Genomic DNA, 25464 nt, shown 5'->3' on the forward strand with positions numbered 1-25464 from the left:
TTTATTTAGGAGCAGGTCCAAGGCCCTAGTTCCAAGGGGTTTAGAGCTAGCCCTTGTTTAAAATGGATTCACTTAGGAGTGGGTCCATGGCTCTAGTTCCAAGGGGTGTATAGCTAGCCTTTGTTTAAAATGGATTCATTTAGGAGCGATCCAAGGCCCTAGTTCCAAGGGGTGTATAGCTAGCCCTTGTTCAATGTGGATTCATTTAGGAGCAGGTCCAAGGCCCTAGTTCCAAGGGGTGAAGAGCTAGCCCTTGTTCAAAATGGATTCATTTAGGAGTGGGTCCAAGGCCCTAGTTCCAAGGGGTGTATAGCTAGCCTTTGTTCAAAGTGGATTCATTTAGGAGTGGGTCCAAGTCCCTAGTTCCAAGGGGTGTATAGCTAGCCTTTGTTCAAAGTGGATTCATTTAGGAGTGGGTCCAAGGCCCTAGTTCCAAGGGGTGTATAGCTAGCCTTTGTTCAAAGTGGATTCATTTAGGAGTGGGTCCAAGTCCCTAGTTCCAAGGGGTGTATAGCTAGCCTTTGTTCAAAGTGGATTCATTTAGGAGTGGGTCCAAGGCCCTAGTTCCAAGGGGTGTATAGCTAGCCTTTGTTCAAAGTGGATTCATTTAGGAGCAGGTCCAAGGCCCTAGTTCCAAGGGGTGTATAGCTAGCCCTTGTTCAAAATGGATTCATTTAGGAGTGGGTCCAAGGCCCTAGTTCCAAGGGGTGTATAGCTAGCCTTTGTTCAAAGTGGATTCATTTAGGAGTGGGTCCAAGTCCCTAGTTCCAAGGGGTGTATAGCTAGCCTTTGTTCAAAGTGGATTCATTTAGGAGCAGGTCCAAGGCCCTAGTTCCAAGGGGTGTATAGCTAGCCCTTGTTCAAAATGGATTCATTTAGGAGTGGGTCCAAGGCCCTAGTTCCAAGGGGTGTATAGCTAGCCTTTGTTCAAAGTGGATTCATTTAGGAGTGGGTCCAAGTCCCTAGTTCCAAGGGGTGTATAGCTAGCCTTTGTTCAAAGTGGATTCATTTAGGAGCAGGTCCAAGGCCCTAGTTCCAAGGGGTGTATAGCTAGCCCTTGTTCAAAGTGGATTCATTTAGGAGTGGGTCCAAGGCCCTAGTTCCAAGGGGTGTATAGCTAGCCTTTGCTCAAAGTGGATTCATTTAGGAGTAGGTCTATGGCCCTAGTTCCGAGGGGTGTATAGCTTGCCTTTGTACAAAGTGGATTCATTTAGGAGCAGGTCTAAGACCCTAGTGGTGTATAGCTAGCCCTTGTTCAAAGTGGATTCATTTAGGAGTGGGTCCAAGGCCCTAGTTCAAAGGGGTGTATAGCTAGCCTTTGTTCAAAATGGATTCACTTAGGAGTGGGTCCATGGCTCTAGTTCCAAGGGGTGTATAGCTAGCCCTTGTTTAAAATGGATTCATTTAGGAGTGGGTCCATGGCCCTAGTTCCAAGGGGTGTATAGTTAGCCCTTGTTCAATGTGGATAAATTTAGGAGCGGGTCCAAGGCCCTAGTTCCAAGGGGTGTATAACTAGTCTTTGTTCAATGTGGATTAATTTAGGAGCAGGTCCAAGGCCCTAGTTCCAAGGGATGTATAGCTAGCCTTTGTTCAAAGTGGATTCATTAAGGAGCAGGTCCAAGGCCCTAGTCCCAAGGGGTGAAGAGCTAGCCCTTGTTCAAAGTGGATTCATTTAGGAGCAGGGCCAAGGCCCTAGTTCCAAGGGGTGTAAAGCTAGCCTTTGCTCAAAGTGGATTCATTTAGGAGTGGGTCCAAGTCCCTAGTTCCAAGGGGTGTATAGCCAGCCTTTGTTCAAAGTGGATTCATTGAGGAGTGGATTCATTTAGGAGGGGGTTCAATGCCCTAGTTCAAAGGGGTGTATAGCTAGCCTTTGTTCAAAATGGATTCACTTAGGAGTGGGTCCATGGCTCTAGTTCCAAGGGGTGTATAGCTAGCCCGTGTTCAAAGTGGATTCATTTAGGAGTAGGTCTATGGCCCTAGTTCCAAGGGGTGTACAGTTAGCCCTTGTTCAATGTGGATTAATTTAGGAGCGGGTCCAAGGCCCTAGTTCCCAGGGGTGAAGAGCTATTCCTTGTTCAAAATGGATTCATTTAGGAGCAGGTCCAAGACCCTAGTTCCAAGGGATGTATAGCTAGCCTTTGTTCAAAGTGGATTCATTTAGGAGCAGGTCCAAGACCCTAGTTCCAAGGGATGTATAGCTAGCCTTTGTTCAAAGTGGATTCATTAAGGAGCAGGTCCAAGGCCCTAGTTCAAAGGGGTGTATAGCTAACCTTTGTTCAAAGTGGATTCATTTAGGAGCAGGTCCAAGGCCCTAGTGTCAAGGGGTGTATAGCTAGCGCTTGTTCAAAATGGATTCATTAAGGAGTGGGTCCAAGGCCCTAGTTCAAAGGGGTGTATAGCTAGCCTTTGCTCAAAGTGGATTCATTTAGGAGTAGGTCTATGGCCCTAGTTCCAAGGGGTGTATAGCTTGCCTTTGTTCAAAGTGGATTCATTTAGGAGTGGGTTCAAGGCCCTAGTTCAAAGGGGTGTATAGGTAGCCCTTGTTCAAAGTGGATGCATTTAGAAGTAGGTCTATGGCCCTATTTCCAAGGGGTGTATAGCTAATCCTTGTTCAAAGTGGATTCATTTAAGAGTAGGTTCAAGGCCCTAGTTCAAAGGGGTGTATAGCTAGCCTTTGTTCAAAGTGGATTCATTTAGGAGCAGGTCCAAGACCCTAGTTCCAAGGTGTGTATAGCTAGCCTTTGTACAAAGTGAATTCATTTAGGAGCAGGCCCAAGACCCTAGTTCCAAGGGGTGTATAGCTAGCCCTTGTTTAAAATGGATTCATTTAGGAGTGGATCCAAGGCCCTAGTTCAAAGAGGTGTAGAGCTAGCCCTTGTTCAAAGTGGATTCATTGAGGAGCAGGTCCAAGACCCTAGTTCCAAGGGTAGTATAGCTAGCCCTTGTTCAAAATGGATTCATTTAGGAGTGGGTCCAAGGCCCTAGTTCCAAGGGGTGTATAGCTAGCCTTTGTTCAAAGTGGATTCATTTAGGAGTTGGTCCAAGACAGGGCCTTGGTAGAAGGACAAGGGAGTGCAACAAGTGGTTTGTTTCTGTTTAAAAATGATGTGGATTCACCAGGGAACCAGTGTATATGCAGCTATGCACCTTGCTCATACAGGGCCATCAACTACAGTCATCCTCTCCATACAACCACAGCTGATGCAAGGACCAAAATCAGTTATTTATTTGTGATTCATAACATGGTGTCAGTGCATAGCTATAACTCTTTGAATACAAACTGCGTGGTAATTAGACTCCAAAAACATTTTTATCTCAATAAAGACAGTCATTCAAAATATTTTCTGTAGACATTAAATATGGCACTGCCATATACATTCAAAAGTTAATTTGGATGTTAAATAAGTCATTGATTTGGTTTTTTTCTTCATATATATGATATCTACAGTATACCTTTATTTTCATTTTAAGTAAGAAATCCCAGGCTTATTTGGAAGTCAGCTTATTTCCAAAGCAGCCTGATTTTCCAAATGATTTAGACAGTTAGTAATTAATGGCATATTTTCATGTCCTTCTTTTTCACATGAATTTTTTTTTACTGCTTTTTGTCCTGCCGCTCACTGCCATGTACTGTGATCGATTCAAACATTTTTACTGTAGATAGTGAATAAGGCACTTCCCTGTACTGCGATTCAAACATTTCTAAGGTCTTTTAAGTAATTAGATGGGATTTAAATTTGGTTTTGCTACCTGACTATGAAATACAGAGGGTCAGTTTGTTTGCATCTGGTGAACAAGTTATCCAAACAGTGTAGATGGAGTGCATTTGAGTGAGATCAAATTGTTAGGGGGGGGGCAGGGTATCTGGAACATGGATACATATTTTTTGGGGTCCTAATGCATTGGACAAGGAAGTAATTCCAACAGTGATGACACTATAAGATTATCAAAGTTTTGGAGCAATTTGCAACTTTATCGAGACTTCATACTTGCATTTACATGTAAGAATAAAATTAATTATAATAGGATATAGCTAATATTTTAAAACAATAAACCCCTTTGCTAGTGTAAGGTGAAGGCAGAATTTATACCGACTGCATCGTTTACCAGTGATATTGTGTGTGTGCGTGTGTGTGTGTGTGTGCATGTGCATGTGTGTGTGTGTGCGTGTGCGTGGGTGTGGGTGTGTGGGTGTGGGGGGGTGTATGTGTGTGTGCATGTGTGTGTGTGTGCAATCAACGACAAAGAGATAAGATAATACTAGGAAAACTGAAGTTTGATGACAGATGCTGAAGCGTGGAAAAAACACATAAGTATATTTATAACTACAGTTCATCCAGTGATGACAACAGATGCTTATGTATATATAGTTCAAGTGAGAATCACTTGTAGCCCCAACGGTGATTTTTTATTTATGTACTCTTCTCTGATGTGGCAAAAGCTGTTAAAGGTCAAAGGACCTACGTCAGGTTGGTTAGTTTTGTTATATACAGCATATACATGTACTAATGTATGACTGTCATGCTGTTGTTTGAACATTAATGTATACATATTTTTTTTTTTATTTATTTGGGATTTTTTTTCTCTCACTTTTATGGGAAACTTTTGGTTGTTTAATTGTACCAACAATGTTTTAATATTTGATTTATTAATAATCTGTCCATATCTTTTAATTTCATTTCAATCAGAAAGGACTCTATATCAATTTGTTTTCTTGTTTGAAGAAAAGAAATAACTCTTGGGCCTCCACTCAGAGAATAAACATTTAAAAATATCATCAATCACTAAAACATCATAGAAAAAAAACAAAAGAAAAAAATTAAAACATTTTTTACACAACTTAAATGAATAAGTTAATAACATTATTTTGTAGTCGATGAGAAATCCAGGTCCTGTCAACGTTAACTTACATAAAAAATAAATATGTTAGAAATGTTGTATTCGCCGTAAAAAACAACATTCTTTTAACTTAGTTAACTGGTTATGTATTTTACACGATGTCATGCAATTACAAAAGAATAATAAAAACTATTGGTGCATTTGGGTTTATTTTTAATCAATGAAAAGCAATGCTCTTAGCTACAAATGCTACACTGAACATTGTTGACAAATGTACAATGTTGACAAATGTACAACAATGTTCTATTACAGACGTATACCGAGATTCCAATTACCGTCAAACAGGTGCCCGTAACAATTAACAGAAGTAAACAACACATGTTTGTCCGGAACTTTTCTAGTTCGCAGCCGGGATAGCTATGTTGTGTATTGGATTGTGTATTGGAAATAATGGCCCAGCGAGTTGCTTCCCTTGTCTCCATCGCTGAAGCACAACAGATGGCGCAGATGTCTGTTGGATGCTGAGTGATTCATTTCGCCGGTAACATGCAAACAAACAGGAACAGTGGATTTGCGGACCTGTGTAAATTCTACTAATTGAGGCTCTAATTTTGGAAATCGTTTATACTTCGGATCTAGCGTCATTTCCAAAAGATGATAATGTTCTGAGTACCTGCGTCGGATGAGAAAACGGTGGTCCGCTTATATGATGCTATGCCGTCTGCTTAGACTCACAGTGTTCATGCATAGCTAGCCGGTTATCGATTTATATGTTAATGACGAAAATTCCTTTTGGAAAATTTATGTGTTGTTTTTGGATTGATGTTGGGTTGTGCTAGGAGCGTGGCCTGACTGCCGAGCCCACGCCCATCATCATGTCCCGGCCCCAGGGCCGTAGCCTGCACGGGTCGCACCACAAGGAGGAGCAGTATGTTGGCCCATACAAACTCGAAAAAACGCTGGGCAAGGGACAGACAGGTTAGTCAAAATTTTTAAAAACCTTTGTCTTTTTACTCGTAAATCATTTTTGTTAAATTCATAATTATGACATTATTGAATGTGTTGTTGAATAGAAGATATCAATACATTTTTGAAAAAAAAAGTATTTTTTATAATCATAAAAAATTCTCTACAGAAAAGAATTGAATGCATTGCATCATGTCGAATGATACATTGCTTTATATGTAATGTTATCTGTGTTTTAAATGACATAATACAGTGATAGCAATCTTTAGGTGGCAATGCCTCGTCTACGTCTGTACATGATCAGTGATGAATAGCAAGGCGATCGACTTCTCTATGTAAGCATGTAAAAAAATACAGAACAATTCTACATGCTGCTGCATTTCTTATTTCTAATTTATCATGAAATCGTGCCGAATTTATACTTATAGGTCAGTTCGTTATCTTTTATCTTTTAACATAATAAGGGTATGCATCTTTATTGACCTTGTATATATATATACGTATGTACCCTCCCATGCTGAAGCTGCTATAGGCGAGTGATGTATGTGTACAGTTATACATCTGAGTTAATGCATGCTTCATAATCTATTATTTATTTTTTCCAGAAACATAAACACAATGATATTGTATTGTTGACATCCTAACTGTAGGCTAATTAGCTGTTACAACCTGCGGATATATTATCCTGCAGAACCTGTCCTGGTACTACATGTTGTATATGACAGTTTTATAAAAATGGTGTTAATTTGTGAAAAGATATATTCATTGATCCTATTAACAGAAATTAACAGGTTGACACATTTTAAAGAAGCTATCTTGTCCTCATGTTCATATCATTTCTATATGGGTTAACAAGTTCATCTACTAAGGATATACAGGTTCATCATATTGACAGTTCAACAGCTCAGGTACACAATAATTGAAGGGGTCATATACAAGAGTCTATTCTTTTGATTTGGTCAACAGGTTCATTATTTAGACAAACTGTTCACCCTTTTTAGTATCTGCTGAGGTTAGCAAGTTCATCCCCACAATGAGGTCAACAGTATCCCTATTTTGATTAGGTCAACAGGTTTGATGTTTCTGACAACAAGTTCAGACTGTTGCCCATGTCAAGAGGTTCATCTTGGGATCAACAGTTGTATCCCTCTGATGAGGTCAACAGGTTCAACATTTCTATAGGATCAACTTGTTCATACACTTCTTCTGTAAACAAGTTCACCCTCTAGATATGGTCAGCATGTTCATCTTACCAACGGGTCAACAGTTCATCATATTTAGAGGTCAACAGGAATATACTTCTGACAACAAGTCATCTTCTTGACAGGTCAAGAATCTCATCATCAAAAGGTCAGCATATATATATATATGCTTCTATTGAGGTCAGGAGGTCATTTTTTGACAGGGGTTAGCATGTTTATCCTTTTGACAAGGTCAGCTGGTTCATCATTTTTATTGGGATCAACAAACTTATCTTTCTTGCATAGGTCGACCATACTCAATGAGATTGACTGCTCGGTTAACAGGTTTGTCCTCCTTAGAAAATATCTCACAGGTTAAAAAAAATGAAAGGGATCTTCTTGTTCCCCTATTTGATAGTGGTTTACGCTAAAACTTGGGTCAACAGGTTCATTCCAATATCAGGATCAATAAGTCCAACTGCTAATAGGTGTCAACATGTTCTGACTTATGATATCTATGGGGTTAACAAGTTGATTAGTCCTGGTAGTGAGTGGGTCAGTGGTTCTGTTTGGCCAATTGAGCTAATTAGATTAATAGGACAAATTGTTATCGCATCGCCAACACTTTAAATTGAAGACAAAATTGGACCTTGCAACGCAACTACTTTCCTGATTTAAATAAGGGAAAAAGTGATGTTCACCAAGTGATGAACATTGAATTTAATTCATTCACCCCTGACATTTCATAATGAACTATTCTAACCTTTGAATTGGAAGAGTTCAAATGTGTCTTCAGGGTTGAATGAGATCAGATGATTATATATATATATCTCTTCTGACTTCATAAGATCTTCTTTGTGTGGACACAGATGGATTTACTTTCAGAGGAAAGGGTTCCTGGGTTTACCTGAGTCTTGATCTACACTTTTAACATAATTGTTGTTTTCGTACATATATTTTAGCCTATAGAAAATGACTCAAGGAAGAATAGTTTTGTGATTGAGTCACTGTATTTTTAATTTCACTGGTATTTATGGACAGAAAAGAATTTCCTCAATGCTATAAAAGTATCTGTAAGGCTGTATATGTTTAAAATATCTAGGGTTCAGCATAGTGCCGCTATCTTTAAAAAGTTTCAATTTCTCTTATATTTTCATGTTCACTCTGTGAAGAAACATTACAGCACTAGAAATTAAAATCTCAAAGTGATTGAAGATATTGATTCATTTTCTCTTTTTGGCACCAGAATAAAAGACTGTGATCCCTGAAATATTTGATTTCAAAGTCAAGTACAGTAAGTAAACTGAAGTTTGTATTAACTATGAACCAGTATAGATCATCCCTTCAATTCACTCTGTATACATTTCTATGTAAACTGAACATTGTGTAATAGTGCTACCTCACTAAAACATACTGCTGAAGACACCCAGCAGGACACCCCACCCAGTCACATTATACTGACAACGGGTGAACCAGTCGTCCCACTCCTTAATTGCAGAGCGCCAAGCAGGAGCAGAAACCACCACTTCTACAGACTCTGGCACGTCTCGACCAGGGGACAGAACCTAAAACCCTCCTCACAGGGGCGAACGCTCAACCAAAGGCCAAAAGTGAGGCATTGTCAAGGGAGACATTAGGAAGGAGAAAGTTGTTTAGAAAGAGGAGAAAAGATAAGATCCCTAATTTAGTTGCCTCTTACGATCATGAAATGGGCGCAGCAGGTACAATTCTTATGCCCTACCTGCAGGGACACCCGAAAGTATAAAAATATATGTGAAGGGACTATATAATCCTGTAGTAATCAACAGAAAATGAACTTTCTGATAAATGTCTATTTATGAAATGTTTTGATCTATAAATGATCAGTGAAGATGGAAAGTAATGCTGCGACAGCAGATACCAAGTATACATCACCCAGCATTTAATGTCTTCTGTGGCTGTGAATGGGATTTTATCCAGGCTGTCAAATAGTTAACTTTGACTTGTACATCTGGCTGATGCAGAGAGGATCATTGGAATTGTAGAAGGGACTGATGAAGATGCAACAGTTGCTGATGTAGGGCATGCAATGCAATGCTGCAGCTGAAAACCCCATCGTGATTCATATCTCTGAATCGTCCCTTAGCACCACACTGAGAATAGTGCTCTTCCATCTTTACTCTCGCTGACATGTCTACTTGGTGTGAGTGTCAGATACCAAAGTATATAGCCTATTAGAGTCAAGTACCTTTGAAACATCGCATGGAAAGCCCTAGGAAACATTTTTTAAATTTCTTTATTTAATTTTATGATTGATTTTATCGTGAATTTAGGTGTATATAAAATGTATTAGAAACTCATACAGCCTTCATAGTACAAGTATGTATGATGGAATACCTTGTGTAGGAGTTTTAACATTCGCCCCTGAACTATTCCAAGTATAGTATGAACATGTTCAGTATCTATTGGTGGATCCAAAAGGTTGGGGTGGGGGCAAGGTAGGGGTTTACATCTTGGATGCTTCTTTCCAAATTTGACCAACAACCTAAACTGCACTTGTGGTCATTGAACTTTCCATAAACATTTTCTTCAGGTTGGTAATTATGAATTGTAGAATGGTTGTGTATCACCACCAGTAAGTGTTTATGTTTAATGTTGGACTGTGCTATGTGTAAATGTTAACAACACAGAGAAATGAGACGTGGTTGAAATGTTAAATGAACTTAACAGAACTGCCAGTGAGGAAGAACCCCAATGCTCTTTGGAATTTCATCACACGAGTATAACGTTAAAGCATCATAGGCTTGTAATGGATATTGACAAATGCATTTTGTTGAAATATTCAAGAAATGATGTGGGATCATTTACATGACAATACATGTAGTAATTGCACATGATTCTGTATAAGGGTACATTAACAACAGAGCCCCTATTTGTATAGCTTCCTTTTAAGCATTGAACTGTTTTTGTATGGTATTTATGATCTATTTGAATGACACAGCTTTGCAAGCAAACAAATCATAATGTGCTAGCTCGCATTATGAGTTGTTTGCTTGCAAAGCTGTGTCATTCAAATAGATCATAAATACCATACAAATACAGTTCAATACTTATATTTATGTTTTCTCTTCCTCTTATGTTCTTTTTTAACTTATAATTTATATCTAAAATTAAAAATGCCCGCCTTATCGACAGTCCACACAATTTCGTTCAATAATTTGAACAGCGTATTGTCGCGTGCTGATTGGCAAACAAAGTAATATTTTGAAATTTTAACAAACACTTCAATTTTATTCCACAATTCAGTATCAATACAATTGCGTATGATATGTCTATAGGGTGATTTAAGTTTATCAATAGAAATCTGAGCTGAAAGTTTGATTTTAAATTGTTCCGATTTTCCCCCGGAACAAATTTCCCCTTTTGAACAGTGCAGTGTAACAAACGATATTTCTGATAAATTGCACGAGTGTTAAAATTGTTTTCATCGTCAGCAATAGTGATTTCAACCGATGTGCATTTTGTACAATATTGCAGACCCTGGTCTTGTTTTTGTTGTAATAAAAGTATTTTTTATTTACTTTTTTCTTTTGTACATAAATTTACAATGACATTGTCAAGTCTCACAATGCCCAGCGATATTTCAGCAGACGTCATGTTTATTTACATTGGATATTGTAGTTCCGGTCAGTGTTGTATTAATACGCTAAGAATTGTGTCTCGTGCTGCATGGTAATTAAAGTGCCATCAACGACACAGCTTTCAAAGAGGCTATATAGTGGCAATGCCATGCAAATGTATATATTAATTGTTGACTGCTAATCTGGCTACCTTTGTTGACTATTAATCAAATCTCGATTCTGACTTGTTAATGCGCTTTTCTTGGCTGTTGAATTGTTTTTTCTGGGACTTTTTGGGGCCACTAAGGGCCTCATTCCCGATTGAAACCATTTCATATTTATGCCTAATTCCCAAAGTTTGCAGTTGATGGTTAGCTTAAAAGACACCTGACTATTAATGCAGCCACCCTTGTAGACCATTAAACCAGCATCTTTGATGAAAGTTAGCTATTGAGCCACATTGATGACAGTTAGCTATTGAGCCACACTGATGATAGTTAGCTGTTGAGCCACATTGATTACTATTAGCTATTGAGCCACATTGATGACAGTTAGCTATTGAGCCACTTTAATGACAGTTAGCTATTTAGCCACATTGATGACAGTTAGCTATTGAAGTTAGCTATTGAGCCACTTTGATGACAGTTAGCTATTGAGCCACTTGGATGACGGTTAGCTATTGAGCCACATTGATGACAGTTATCTATTGAGCCACACTGATGATAGTTAGCTGTTGAGCCACATTGATTACCATTAGCTATTGAGCCACATTGATGACAGTAAGCTATTGAGCCACATTGATGAAAGTTAGCTATTGAGCCACTTTGATGACAGTTAACTATTGAGCCACTTTGACGACAGTTAGCTATTGAGCCCAGTGATGACAGTTAGCTAATGAGCCACATTGATGACAGTTAGCTATTGAGCCACATTGATGACAGTTAGCTATTGAGCCCAGTGATGACATTTAGCTAATGAGCCACATTGATGAAAGTTAGCTATTGAACCGCTTTGACGACTGTTAGCTATTGAACCACTTTGACGACTGTTAGCTATTGAGCCACTTTGACGACAGTTAGCTATTGAGCCACTTTGATGACAGTAAACTATTGAGCCACATTGATGAAAGTTTGCTATTGAGCCACTTTGACGACTGTTAGCTATTGAGCCACTTTGACAACAGTTAGCTATTGAGCCACTTTGACGACAGTAAACTATTGAGCCCAGTGATGACAGTTAACTATTGAGCCACTTTGATGACAGTTAGCTATTGAGCCACTTTGACGACAGTTAGCTATTGAGCCACATTGATGACAGTTAGCTATTGAGCCACATTGATGACAGTTAGCTATTGAGCCACTTTGATGACAGTTAGCTTTTGAGCCACTTTGCCGACAGTAAACTATTGAGCCCAGAGATAACAGTTAACTATTGAGCCACTTTGATGACAGTTAGCTATTGAGCCACATTGATGAAAGTTAGCTATTGAGCCACTTTGACGACTGTTAGCTATTGAGCCACTTTGACAACAGTTAGCTATTGAGCCACTTTGACGACAGTTAGCTATTGAGCCACATTGATTACTGTTAGCTATTGAGCCACTTTGACGACAGTAAGCTATTGAGCCACATTGATGACAGTTAGCTATTGAGCCACTTTGACGACAGTAAACTATTGAGCCACATTGATGACAGTTAGCTATTGAGCCTCTTTGATGACAGTTAGCTATTGAGCCCAGTGTTGACAGTTAGCTATGGAGCCCAGTGATGACAGTTAGCTATTGAGCCCAGTGATGACAGTTAGCTATTGAGCCACTTTGACGACAGTAAACTATTGAGCCACATTGATGACAGTTAGCTATTGGGCCACATTGATGATAGTTAGCTATTGAGCCACATTGATTACTGTTAGCTATTGAGCCACTTTGACGACAGTAAACTACTGAGCCACATTGATGACAGTTAGCTATTGATCGACATTGATTACTGTTAGCTATTAAGCCACATTGATGACAGTTAGATATTGAGCCACTTTGACGACAGTAAACTACTGAGCCACATTGATGACAGTTAGCTATTGATCCATATTGATGATAGTTAGCTATTGAGCCTCATTGATTACTGTTAGCTATTGAGCCACATTGATGACAGTTAGCTATTGAGCTACATTGATTACTGTTAGCTATTAAGCCACATTGATGACAGTTAGCTATTGAGCCACTTTGACGACAGTTAGCTATTGAGCCACTTTGATGACAGTTAGCTATTGAGCCACATTTGTGGACCGTTAGGTTAATTTGTTGACAGTGCGGCTTCTTTCAGTGACAGTTAGCTATTGAACCACTTTGACGACTGTTAGCTATTGAGCCACTTTGACAACAGTTAGCTAATGAGCCACTTTGATGACAGTTATCTATTGAGCCACTTTGATGACAGTTAGCTATTGAGCCACTTTGACAACAGTTAGCTAATGAGCCACTTTGATGACAGTTATCTATTGAGCCACTTTGATGACAGTTAGCTATTGAGCCAAATTGATGACAGTTAGCTATTGAGCCACATTGATGAAAGTTAGCTATTGAGCCACTTTGATGACAGTTAGCTATTGAGCCACTTCTATTGAGCCACATTGATGAAAGTTAGCTATTGAGTCACTTTGACGACAGTAAACTATTGAGCCACTTTGACGACAGTTAGCTATTGAGCCACTTTAATGACAGTAAGCTATTGAGCCACTTTGATGACAGTTAGCTATTGAGCCAAATTGATGACAGTTAGCTATTGAGCCACTTTGACGACAGTTAGCTATTGAGCCACTTTAATGACAGTAAGCTATTGAGCCACTTTGATGACAGTTAGCTATTGAGCCACTTCTATTGAGCCACATTGATGAAAGTTAGCTATTGAGCCACTTTGACGACAGTAAACTATTTAGCCACTTTGACGACAGTTAGCTATTGAGCCCCTTTAATGACAGTTAGCTATTGAGCCACTTTGACGACAGTTAGCTATTGAGCCACTTTAATGACAGTAAGCTATTGAGCCACTTTGATGACAGTTAGCTATTGAGCCACTTCTATTGAGCCACATTGATGAAAGTTAGCTATTGAGCCACTTTGACGACAGTAAACTATTTAGCCACTTTGACGACAGTTAGCTATTGAGCCACATTGATGACACTTAGCTATTGAGCCACATTGATGATAGTTAGCTATTGAGCCTCATTGATTACTGTTAGCTATTGAGCCACTTCAATGACAGTTAGCTATTGAGCCACATTGATGACACTTAGCTATTGAGCCACATTGATGATAGTTAGCTATTGAGCCACATTGCTTACTGTTAGCTATTGAGCCACTTTAATGACAGTTAGCTATTGAGCCCCTTTGATGACAGTTAGCTATTGAGCCACATTGATGATACTTAGCTATTGAGCCACATTGATTACTGTTAGCTATTAAGCCACATTGATGACAGTTAGCTATTGAGCCACATTGATTACTGTTAGCTATTGAGCCACATTTGTGGACCGTTAGTTTAATTTGTTGACAGTGCGGCTTCTTTCAGTGACTATTACTTCAATGAATGTTAGTATTGTCACTTATGTTGAACATTAGTGCTGCCTCCTTTGATTTCTTTTTTGGTGACAGTTAGTCTAGCCACCTTTGTTGTGTCGCCTGCAACGCGAGGCGACATATAGTTATTACTTTGTCGGCGTCTGTTGCATCGTCCGAAACAAGCGCTTACTTGAGTTCCCTTTGGTTGATTGAACTCAAACTTTGTACACATACATGTATTGCATGGATACCAATATATATATATCTCAAGTTCACATTTCAGAAGTTTACGTGCAATTTTGGTGGAGTTATGCTCCTTTTATTGCCAAATAAGGGCATTGTGTAGTAAATGCCAGAACTTTTTTATTTCGTAATCAATTCCTTTCTTATTTTGTACGGTTATGCTAGAAGCAAAATTGTTCAACATATATTACGGGTTATTCTGTCAAGTTTCAACTTTCCGTATTTTGGCATATATGTTTACGTGATACTCAATCCAAAACACTTTTCTTACTAAAAGCGCTGGAATTCTTGTTGATTGTTTAATCCAGCCCGCTTGTTGACCCTTGACCCAGCCACCTCCTTTGAACATTATTGCAAAATATATGTGTTGCCCTGAAGTCCAATCATCTTTGTTGAGTGTTAGTGCAGCCACTTGTGCTGACTGTTGGTCTTGCTTCCTATGTTGACCGTTTGTCCAGCTTCCTTTTGTTAACAGCTACAAGTAGATGGATTGGGAAATGGCTTAATTACTTGAATAATTTGAATCAAAAAGCACAAAATTGTTCCTCAAATGTTTGCTGAGCTGCAGTGATATTAGGACTCAGGTGGTGACTGAATAAGAAGAACTTGACCTGTTATTGGGCAGTTAAACAATTGCAAACCTCACCAATGGCTGAACACTATCCCTTGTGATATGATATATTTACCGTGAGTGTGGTGTTCATGTCAGTACGAATGTATTGTGAGATGGTTCGGTCAGTACATCGTAAGGCAGTGTCAGGTGTACATTGTGTTTCTGTCAGTATATTTAAATGCCAGGCACGATCAATACTTTCCCATTCATTGTAAGTGCAGAAAGCATGAAAATGTACACAGTTACTGGCATGCACTTCCACAATGCCTGGTAAAATGATATGTAAATTTATATATGGAGGACATTCGGCTAAGTAACTCAATTTGGCAGTGCTCCCAGTGGAGTTATCTCCCCTTGGGAAATGTATCACCATTCATGTACATGGAAAGTACATAGCAAATATTTAAGTGTGCATTATGCTTTGTTTGCTTGCAAAGCTGTGTCATTCATATACAACCATAGCCTACATGTAATGTGGCTGTACTAATTATTATAAAGGTCCACAAAATCGGCTTAGCTATCAACAAGGTGGCCAAACTAATGATCAACAAAGGTGGCCACACTGATGCTTTACAAAGGTGACTGGACTAACTCAGTAATGGTTACTGGTCTTTGTCCTCCTATCTGTAATTGCCATAAGTTGTAAAACTTGAGCAAATAAAGAACTGAAATGGACGGGACTAAATGTCAACAAGGGTGGCGATACTATAGGTCAAGAAATGTGGCTGAACTAAGAGTTATAATTTTTTGGAGTATTTTGATAACAAAGAAATTAAAATCTACTTCATGAAATTCCACATTTAGTTCAAATTAGTGAATGTATTGTGTATGCTGATTCAATGAACCACAGCCATCTTCCATGGCAAATCAATGGTATCTAACTTTACAATTATGACGTCTGTATTTGCCATGGCATTTACAGTCTATATGAATGCCATCCGAACTTGGTAGGGTTATATAGTTGCATTGCTGTAGAGTATTTATTTCTTTTTACCGAAAGTAAAAACATGGTGGCTGAAAAGAATTGTATGCACATCTTCTTTGCGCAGTCACTATTTTGCACCGTCACACAAGATGTCACTTGCGTTGGGAAGCACCCTTCCATTGACTCAATGTTGAAGCGAATGAGACAGTGTGAAACGCACAATTTGTCTCGACAAAGGTTACAGGTACTGGTAAAATATTAGCCGCTTCCTACTGACTCAGCAAGGTAGAATATCTCTTTAGGTAGAACCAGAGGTCCCAGATTCGACTCTTAACGAAGGCATTGAACAAAATAAGGACCTCTGTTTCATTGGCGGCCATGTATGGACCCAGGAAATATTGAAAAAATTCTAGCGATACTTGCAAAAGAATCGCTATATGACCCTGGAAAACTAGGGGCAAGTTCTTTTCTGAAGAGGGAGTATTTCACCCTGGTAAAATACAAGCCTCTCCCTACAGACTTTGGTAAGAAGAATTTCTCTTCAACTCATTCGGTAGAGCTTAAGACTAGTGAACCAAAGGTCCCAAGTTTGACTCCTAGTGGAGGTGTAATAAAATAATGACTTCTGTTAGATAAAGATATTATGAAAACCATGGAAAGATCAAGGGAACATATATGTACCTTTAAAAATAAAATCTCTTTTGTTAAGATGAATTGCAGATAACCCCCTGCATAGAAAAATATCAAAATCTGTACGAAATCAAATAACTTCCCAAATCAAATTTAGATGAATTTCTTGGAGGAAAACCCAGCGAGAGACCAGGGACAAAATGATTCGTGAATTGTGAACAGCTTTGATTTTGGAGTGAACAAATATTTGAAAAACTTGTGGAGATAAAACTCACAGAAGCTGGAAACTTTGGTACAGAGTAATGTACTTTAGCTTATACGAGATGCACACTGTAAAACTAGGAAGATATATTGAGAATTCATTCAATAGGACATACAGTAGAGACATGTAACGGAAAATTGTTCGAGAGGCCAATAGAAAAACTCGATCGATAAATTATCGTGAATTCCTTAGACGAAAAACCTTCCAGAAGGTAGGAGACCAACTTTGTGATAAATTGTCAAAAACTCCTTAGAGTGTTGATACATGTACTACCAAACCCTAAACATTCTACTCCGAGATTTACAAAGCAGCCAATAGGGCATTGAAGGGTCGATGCGACAGCTACATGTTGAGGTAATCCCCAGGAGCTGTGTATGTGGATTGAGGCGACTTCACATGCTTTTGTTGATGTAGGCTAGGATAAAGATTGCCGATACGTTACAACATGTTACACAAACCTCGACGGCAGCCAACAGCACTGGTCTTCTTCCAGCATGCTGTTGAATATTATATGAATATTGATGTCTTCATTATCCTCCCAGATAACTAGATATCTTGCTGAATGAGTGTCTTAGTGTGTGGATGGGTGTTTGTAAGTGTTTCAGGACTAAATGAGTGTGAAGGATGTGTGGTTATTAACATTTCAAACTTCAGTTTGTTTGAATAGTGTGTGGCTGTAATTGTTTCAGACGTTAGTGTGTAGTGAAGGGATGAATGGTAATTAGTGTTTCAAGCTATTAATTAGTTTGTTTGAATAGAGTGTGGTTGTAATTGTTACAGGTGTAAATATGTATGTGAAGGGGTGTGTGGTAATTAGTGTTTCAAGCTTTTAATTAGTTTGTTTGAAGAGAGTGTGGTTGTAATTGTTTCAGGTGTTATTGTGTTTAGAAGGGTGTGTAGATGTTTCAGATGTTAATGAGTAAAGGTGGTGTGGTTGTGTTGTTATAAATGTTTGTAGAGAGTGTGTGGTTGATGGTGTTTCAAGTCTTAGTTTGTGTGGATTGGTATGAGGTTGGAAGACTTCCAACCTCATACCAATCCACACAAACTAAGACTCAAGTGTTCAATGTGTGTCACAGAGGTGTGTGGTTGTGTTTACTTTCAGGCCTAAATGAGTGTAGAACGCTTGATTGGTTGTAAGTGTTTCATGCATTAATGTGTGGGTGGATGTCACTGGTCTGTACAGTGTTACCTATTTAAAAATATCACCTGTATATAAAGATCACTTGTCTATTAAATATTACCTGTATATAAATGTTACCTGTACATGTATATAAAGATCACTTGTCTATTAAATATTACCTGTATATAAATGTTACCTGTACATGTATATAAAGATCACTTGTCTATTAAATATTACCTGTATATAAATGTTACCTGTACATGTATATAAAGATCACTTGTCTATTAAATATTACCTGTATATAAATGTTACCTGTACATGTATATAAAGATCACTTGTCTATTAAATATTACCTGTATATAAATGTTACCTGTACATGTATATAAAGATCACTTGTCTATTAAATATTACCTGTGTATAGATATCAACTTTTTGTGTAAAGTCTACTTATTTATAAGAAATTACCAGTGTACAAAATATCACCTGTATATAAAGAACACCTATCTACAAGGATCACCTGTATATCACATTCACCTGTTTATAAAGACAACTGGTATATTAGGGATTACCTGTGTATAATATCACTTTTTATACAAAGTTCACTTGTGGTAAAGACAATACCAGTGTACACAATATCACCTGTATATAAAGACCACCTGTCTTCAAAGGTTTACCTGTGTATGAAGATCATCTATATACAAATGATTACCTTTATATAAAGACCACCTGTCTACAAAGGTCTATGAAGGATTACCTGTGTATAATAGATTAATACCTTTTTATAAAAAAGTTTACTTGTTTATAATTAGAGATTACCAATGAATAAAACATTGCCTGTATATAAAGACCATGTATAGCCACCTATCTTAAAAGTATTACATGTTTATAGAATATTTCCTATTTATAAAACTACTTGTTTATTAGGGATTACCTGTGTGTAACTATTACCTGTGTTTACAGGCAACTATTGTCTACAAAAAGGTCACCTAATTTTAGGATGAAATATCTACAAAAGATCTGTCTGGAAGGAATCACCTTTCCATCCATCTTTAAAAAACACCTATGTAAGAAACTTGTTGAAATAAATGTAATATAGATCTTCAAAGAAATACTTTCTCAAGGTCATTTGATGCATTTTGGATATTTTCCTGTTGTATCGTAATGTTTAGACCTCTCCGGAATGTCAAAGAAGGAGTCTGCACTAAGTTCTGTATGTATATAAGCTAGCGACTCATAAACATTTATACACGATTCTCTCAAAGGCATTTTGAAATTTTGTAGTCAATGTGCAATTTAGAAATGCCAGTATAATGTTTATGCAGCCAACTCATTAAAGAAAATAGAGAAAAAAATCTGAAATTGGCTATGATGTCATCATCATTGTAAAGCCATAGGGATTTGGAAACATCAGGGCCTCATCTTCCCAACAAACTCGTCAAAATTTTATCTTTTTGTGGCTTTAAAAGCTAGCTAATGCAAACTAAACTGCACAGCATAGAGGAACAATGCTAAACGCTTAAGGCTGTAGTCAATAATGATTGTTATCAATTCCAAAATAAATCAATATTATGTCCACAACTGTGTTTCTACACGAGGATAACATGTTCTGTAACAGAAATACAATAATGTACATCAATTTTATTGATAGCTGGGAATTTCATCCATACCTCACCAGTGACTAAGCATTCTCTTGGTTCATACATGTAGATAGGGTTTTCACAAGTGGTAGACTCCATCCTGTTTCAATCAAAATGATAAATTGGAGTCACTTTTAATATTATTTTGTGGACAACATCCAACAAATGTTTAAGAATAATTTTCTTCTGATGTCATTAATGGCATTTATACTCAAACTTTTGCGACATATGTCCACCGCTGACAAACTTATAACACAAGGTTGGGAGAGATACCAGTTGATAAAGTCTATTGGCAAGCTTTATGGTCGCCATCATGGTCTCATTTGGAAATTTACTGTGTCCTTGTGCAATATGAATGTTGTTGCTTTTGATATGCTCAGAAGTGTGTCTTGTGGTTACTTGCATGACTATCCAAGCTCTCATTTTGAGAACCTGAATACATGCATTTGACCTAGATTTACAATGTTAGGGTGGGTGTCAGCAATGAAGCAGAAGACACTTCCACATATGGAACATCTAGTCTTATTTTCTTTGTAATTTTTCAATAATTTCAATGTAAATCTTTCCTTTGTTCATATCTTGCCCTAGTTTCATTATTGTTTTGTTTGAATTATGGTTTTGTTTCGGCTTCTGTACTTTTTTGGTGTTTTTATCCCCTACTTTCACCGAAACGGGAGATATTAATTTGGGTTTGTCCGTCTGTCTGTCTGTCCGTCTGTCATGCTTCGTTTCCGTGCAATAACTACAACAAATGTCAACCACATTTTTTCAAACTTGGTCACAGGGTTAAATGCCTTAAGGGCTCGGCCAAGTTCGATGACCACTCCCAGCGGACCGCATTTTTCGGAGTTATGGCCCCTTGAATAATGAAAAACGTCATTATCTGCCGCGCTTCGTTTCCATGCAATAACTACAACAAATATTAACTGATTCTCTTCAAACTTAGTAACAGGGTTCAACACATTAAGGGCTTGGCCAAGTTTGACAACTTTAATCGGACTACATTTGGCAGAGATATGGCCCCTTGATTAACAAAAAACGTCATTATCTGCAATTTCCGCTTAATAACTCTAGCAAATATTAGCCAAATTCCTTCAAACTTGATAACAATGTTTGTGTTCCTCTGTCTTTCCACTCATCTCGGGCACTCTTTGGTTTTCATGTGATAATTGCTGTAGATATGTTTCAACCAAATTCTGTGTGCACATTCGACTCGTGCTAAGTTTGCCAACCGATGTGATTTGTGCATATTTACGGATAATCAATTAGGTATAGGTGGGGTTTTTTTCTTCAAGTTTCAAGCTATACATTATGTCTCGAACAGCATGATACTCACATGTTTAAACCTAACCTCAATAATGTTAACCTACAATATGTCCTGCAAGCGGGGGATATAAATTCCACGAATTTGCTTGTTATTTTGCTTGTTTGTCTATATATTCCATGAAGGATAATTTGCCTGTCCACTTTATATCTCAGATGATTTGCTTATTTCTTGAGATCATAGATAAACTGCCTTGTGCCTGATGATTTGCTTGCACTTCTGGGGGCTGCGGTGGCTGAGTGGTTAAGGCGCCGGACCGTCTGAGATCACTAGCCCTCCACCACTGGGTTGCGGGTTCGAGACCTTCGTAGGGCAGTCGCCAGGTACTGACCGCAATTTGGTGTTTTTTCTCTGGGTACGCTGGTTAAAATTCCTCCACCATCAAAACCTGGTACGTCCTTAAATTACCATATCTCTTAATAGGACTTGCAACACATGAAACAAGCAAGCTTGCATTTCTACAACTTACAACACAAACAAACAAGCAAGCTAGCACTTCTACAACTTACAACACATGAAACAAGCAAGCTTGCATTTCTACAACTTACAACACAAACAAACAAGCAAGCTTGCACTTCTACAACTTACAACACAAACAAACAAACAAGCTAGCACTTCTACAACTTACAACACAAACAGACAAGCAAGCTTGCACTTCTACAATATATCAAACACTTAACATTTTCCACCTTTAAATTCATACAACAATGAAATGTATGTTTCATGTGTTTTATAAAATGTTACAATTGTCATTGTAGCAACTGATTGCATTGTATGACCTTGACTTTACAAACGCCAATAAATCAATGTCCACAATTAGTCACTGTGCAAAATTAATTTCCAACAGTGCAGTATTTTAATTAAGAATGTCAAGGTTTAAAGTTATTCTAACCAAAGACACATAATGGAAATCTAACAGCTGCAGTTAATTATTTTCACCAGCAATTCTGTTGTTGTTGTCAAGATTTCATACTCTGATTTGTAAATCCCTGGAATACAGTAATGGAAATGCATTNGGGGGGGGGGGGGGGGGGGGGGGGGGAACACAGAAATGTTCTGTGGGTTAATAGTTCATGTCACATACAGACAACAAAACGTTAATTTATTGTTCATTTAATTGATGAGTTTAAGTAATTGTGGATGGCCTTTTTTTACAGAAAACAGTATCAGACACCCTGGCATTTATCCTTGAATTAAAATTATAAAAAAAAAATGATAATACCCCAAGGTAATATTAAGACGATGTCTTCAGTTGATAGAGTATTAATAAAAGGCAACTTGAAAGTGCCGTTTTACTAGACATTTCTGATTTTCAGGTAGACGAACAGGTTACATGGACTGTTGTTGTCTTCAAGTTATAAAGATTTCAAGCTCTGATTTGTAAATCGCTGGAATACAGTAATGGAAATGCATTTCACTTGATGAAGTTTACGGAAAAAACAAGCACAGAAATGTTCTGAGGGTTAACCGTCAACACAACGTTAATTTATTGTTCGTTTAATTAATGAGTTTAAGTTATTGTGGATGGCCTTTTTTACAGAGAACAGTATCAGACACCCTGGCATTTATCCTTGAATTAAAATTATTAAAAAAAATTGATGATACCCCCAAGGTAATATGTTTTTTACTTTATGATATATGCAATGTTTTCTATTATAAACATATGTACTGTAACATTTACTGATACACATGTTTACTGTCATACAGAAATCAGTTGGATGTGAATTATGATAATTCAGAATTCATCCAAAGGGAAAACGTACAATGTCATAGCTCTGATAATAGGTTGATATAGCTTAACATCTACAATACTTCGTTATAAGATCCTTGATAAAATTTGCATATATACATGAACTGCTGTGCCAAATACCATTATTGCATTTGGGATAAAAATTCAAATTGAATTAACTGTACAATACCCCTATGCCTGGAGCCAGATCTTGTCCAGGAGGACGCTGCTGAACAAATTACACACACTATTACCATCACCGAACACGGATACAATTCAGAAATAAACAACACAACATCTTTATCAAATTATATAATCAGACCTCAAGACCACTGAAGAACCCATTACCTATGGTGTTCAAGAGATGTTGTCACTCTGGCCGAGATAAATAGGTGGGTATGTTGATGAAAATGTCTTATTCATGTTGTTGCTAGACATTTTCCCCACTTGTAGGTATTTTGAAAAGTGTTGATCTAATGTTGATCATTCCTTTTTTACTTCGGAGCTTTTTTATTCAATGTTTTTTGCTTTGTTTACATGTCATCACACTGGAATTCAAATGTTTTGTTATACTTTGAAGCATAATACACTATATTATTGTACACTCTTTGTAGCTTTTGTGTGTATGTAACGTAATGCTAGTATCGTATATTAAGAAAGGAAGTAAAACAAAAATGGTTGTCTTTTTAGACGATTTCTTCAGTTTCATTCACAGGGAAATCATTCGAAATGGGAATATTTGAAGTGGTCTCTTAACAGAGGTTATCACTTAACACAGGTGGTCACTTAACACAGGTCATAACTTAGCATAGGTGATCACTTAACAGAGGTGGTCTCTTAATACAGTTGGTTTCTTAACAGAGGTGGTCACTTAGCACAGGTCCTAACTTAACAGGTGGTCTCTTAATACAGGTGGTCTCTTAATACAGGTGGTCTCGGTCTCTTAATACAGGTGGTCTCTTAACAGGGGTGGCTACTTAACACAGGTCGTAACTTAACACAGGTCGTAACTTAACACAGGTGGTAACTTTATAGAGTTGATATCTAAATACCAATTGTCTCTTAAAACAGGTGATCTCTTAATAGAGGTGGTGGCTGGGTGGATTTGGCTGTTCCTGACTAATGTATGTCTCATTACTCAGCAATGGTTCTGAGTGTAATAGTCAAGAAGCCAAAGGGAAAGGACTGAGAATATGTTAATAATGGTGTAAGGTTTTTAGTCTAACAGAATATTAGGGAGAACATGACTGATATGAACAACATTAGCAGCTAATCATATTTCAGCTGTCGAAAGATTTACGGAGAAATTGGTACCTAGGAAACACAATAGTAAGCCTGGGTCGTACTGCATACCAGAGCTACCGATGAAATACGACAAAAATTCTCTCGGACTTCCCAATCAATATCACTTTGGGCTACGTATGAAGGTTACGTAGCAGAAGGGATGCTGTGCTTACTTATGGGAAGGAAGTGTCTCATTTCCATTCTGGTCGCTTCATTGGACGAGATCAGTCTTACAGGGGGTTTTCAACACAAAACCGTTCTATGCTTTCGTCAATAAATGGTCAAGCTTATTTTGTTCTAGCCTTGTCTTGTACATGTATCCTCACACAGGAAATCAATGAGATAATTCTATAGTGGCTACTGGAGTATTGCACCTTCCAAATGAAATGCATTTCCCTGGTTTTACTTCAACGTAAGAGTTTTCCCTCTAACTCTTTCCCTCTTCCCTCCGGACAGAAACCTGTTGTTGAACTCAACAATAACGTTTAATAATGATTACATAATATACCTGTGTTCTAACGGAGCCTATTTCTCCTTCCCGAGAACATTTATGGGCTGACTGAACATGCAATTGCATTCATTCATGCGGCCATGAATTCAACAGTGGCATTCACAGTTTATTCCACAATCACCACGGTTCTTTCACGGATGACCTAGCTAGCTTGCTTTTGTTGGGAACTCAGCTCTATGTATTTGTACGAGGAGCAGATTGTTCGTGTTGTAAAGCGCTTGCATGTTTATGCTCAGATTCAACTAAAATAAACATCAGATAGTAACCATGAAAACCAGTTTCTCAGTTTTTAGTTCAAATTGATTATATTGAATCCCCATGTTGAATTGGATATATGCCTGTGATCTGAGTCAGTATTAGCTCAGAGCTACCGAATCGTATTGGGGATTGAAATCCTGTTAAAACAACAGAGGAAAGTAAAGCCATGTAATTGTATTTGGTTTGGAGTCTACCTTGGATATTACAAGTCTAAAACAACATAAATCTATTAACTAATGATCAGCAAGATAAAAAGTCATATACAACTGGTACATGTTATATTTACTTAGCCTACGCATCCATAGGTAAACAAAATAGACTTCACAGGGCATTGATCTGGACCAGTCTACTTTAATCAATGGGGATGAAGGGTTTTGATCAATCAATTTTTCTATATCATACTCTTTTCTACCTACATAAACAGAATGGATTTTCCAGATGCTGGCCAGTATATGACCTTTAACACAGGAAGACAATGATGGATCTTTTCTGTATTTCAGATGAGTGGTTATGTGCAGCTAGAACATGGTCGGAATAACACGGGAATTTAATTTTAGTGATACTCTGGTAACATTTTACTTTTAAATTTCACCATAAATTTTGTAAATACTGCAGGTGATCAGGCCAGGATAGAAATTGAAAAGTATTAAAAAAAAAAAAAAGACTCATTGTTTGACATTTACGGAGATGATTAAAATGGTGACTTCAAAGAAATAAAAATATTACACACAGTTACATAATAACAATTACACGCCTGCAGGTTCCTTTTTCGGAAGGGAATACA

General features: G+C 37.8%; 1 protein-coding gene across 3 annotated transcripts in view; it reads left to right on the forward strand.

Annotated features, from left to right (window-relative positions):
- The first annotated feature begins 5329 nt into the window (after positions 1-5329).
- Positions 5330-25464, forward strand: part of LOC110445108 (serine/threonine-protein kinase BRSK2-like) — a 144005-nt gene continuing 123870 nt past the window's right edge. For all 3 annotated transcript variants that reach the window (XM_021489505.1, XM_021489507.1, XM_021489506.1), the window contains exon 1: positions 5330-5817. In XM_021489505.1, the coding sequence (XP_021345180.1) occupies positions 5715-5817 (103 nt within the window). In that variant the 5' untranslated portion in view covers positions 5330-5714. The remainder of the gene's footprint in view (positions 5818-25464) is intronic.

The sequence above is a fragment of the Mizuhopecten yessoensis genome, unplaced genomic scaffold, assembly GCF_002113885.1.
Source record: "Mizuhopecten yessoensis strain PY_sf001 unplaced genomic scaffold, ASM211388v2 scaffold8653.2, whole genome shotgun sequence".
Lineage (NCBI taxonomy): Eukaryota > Metazoa > Mollusca > Bivalvia > Pectinida > Pectinidae > Mizuhopecten > Mizuhopecten yessoensis.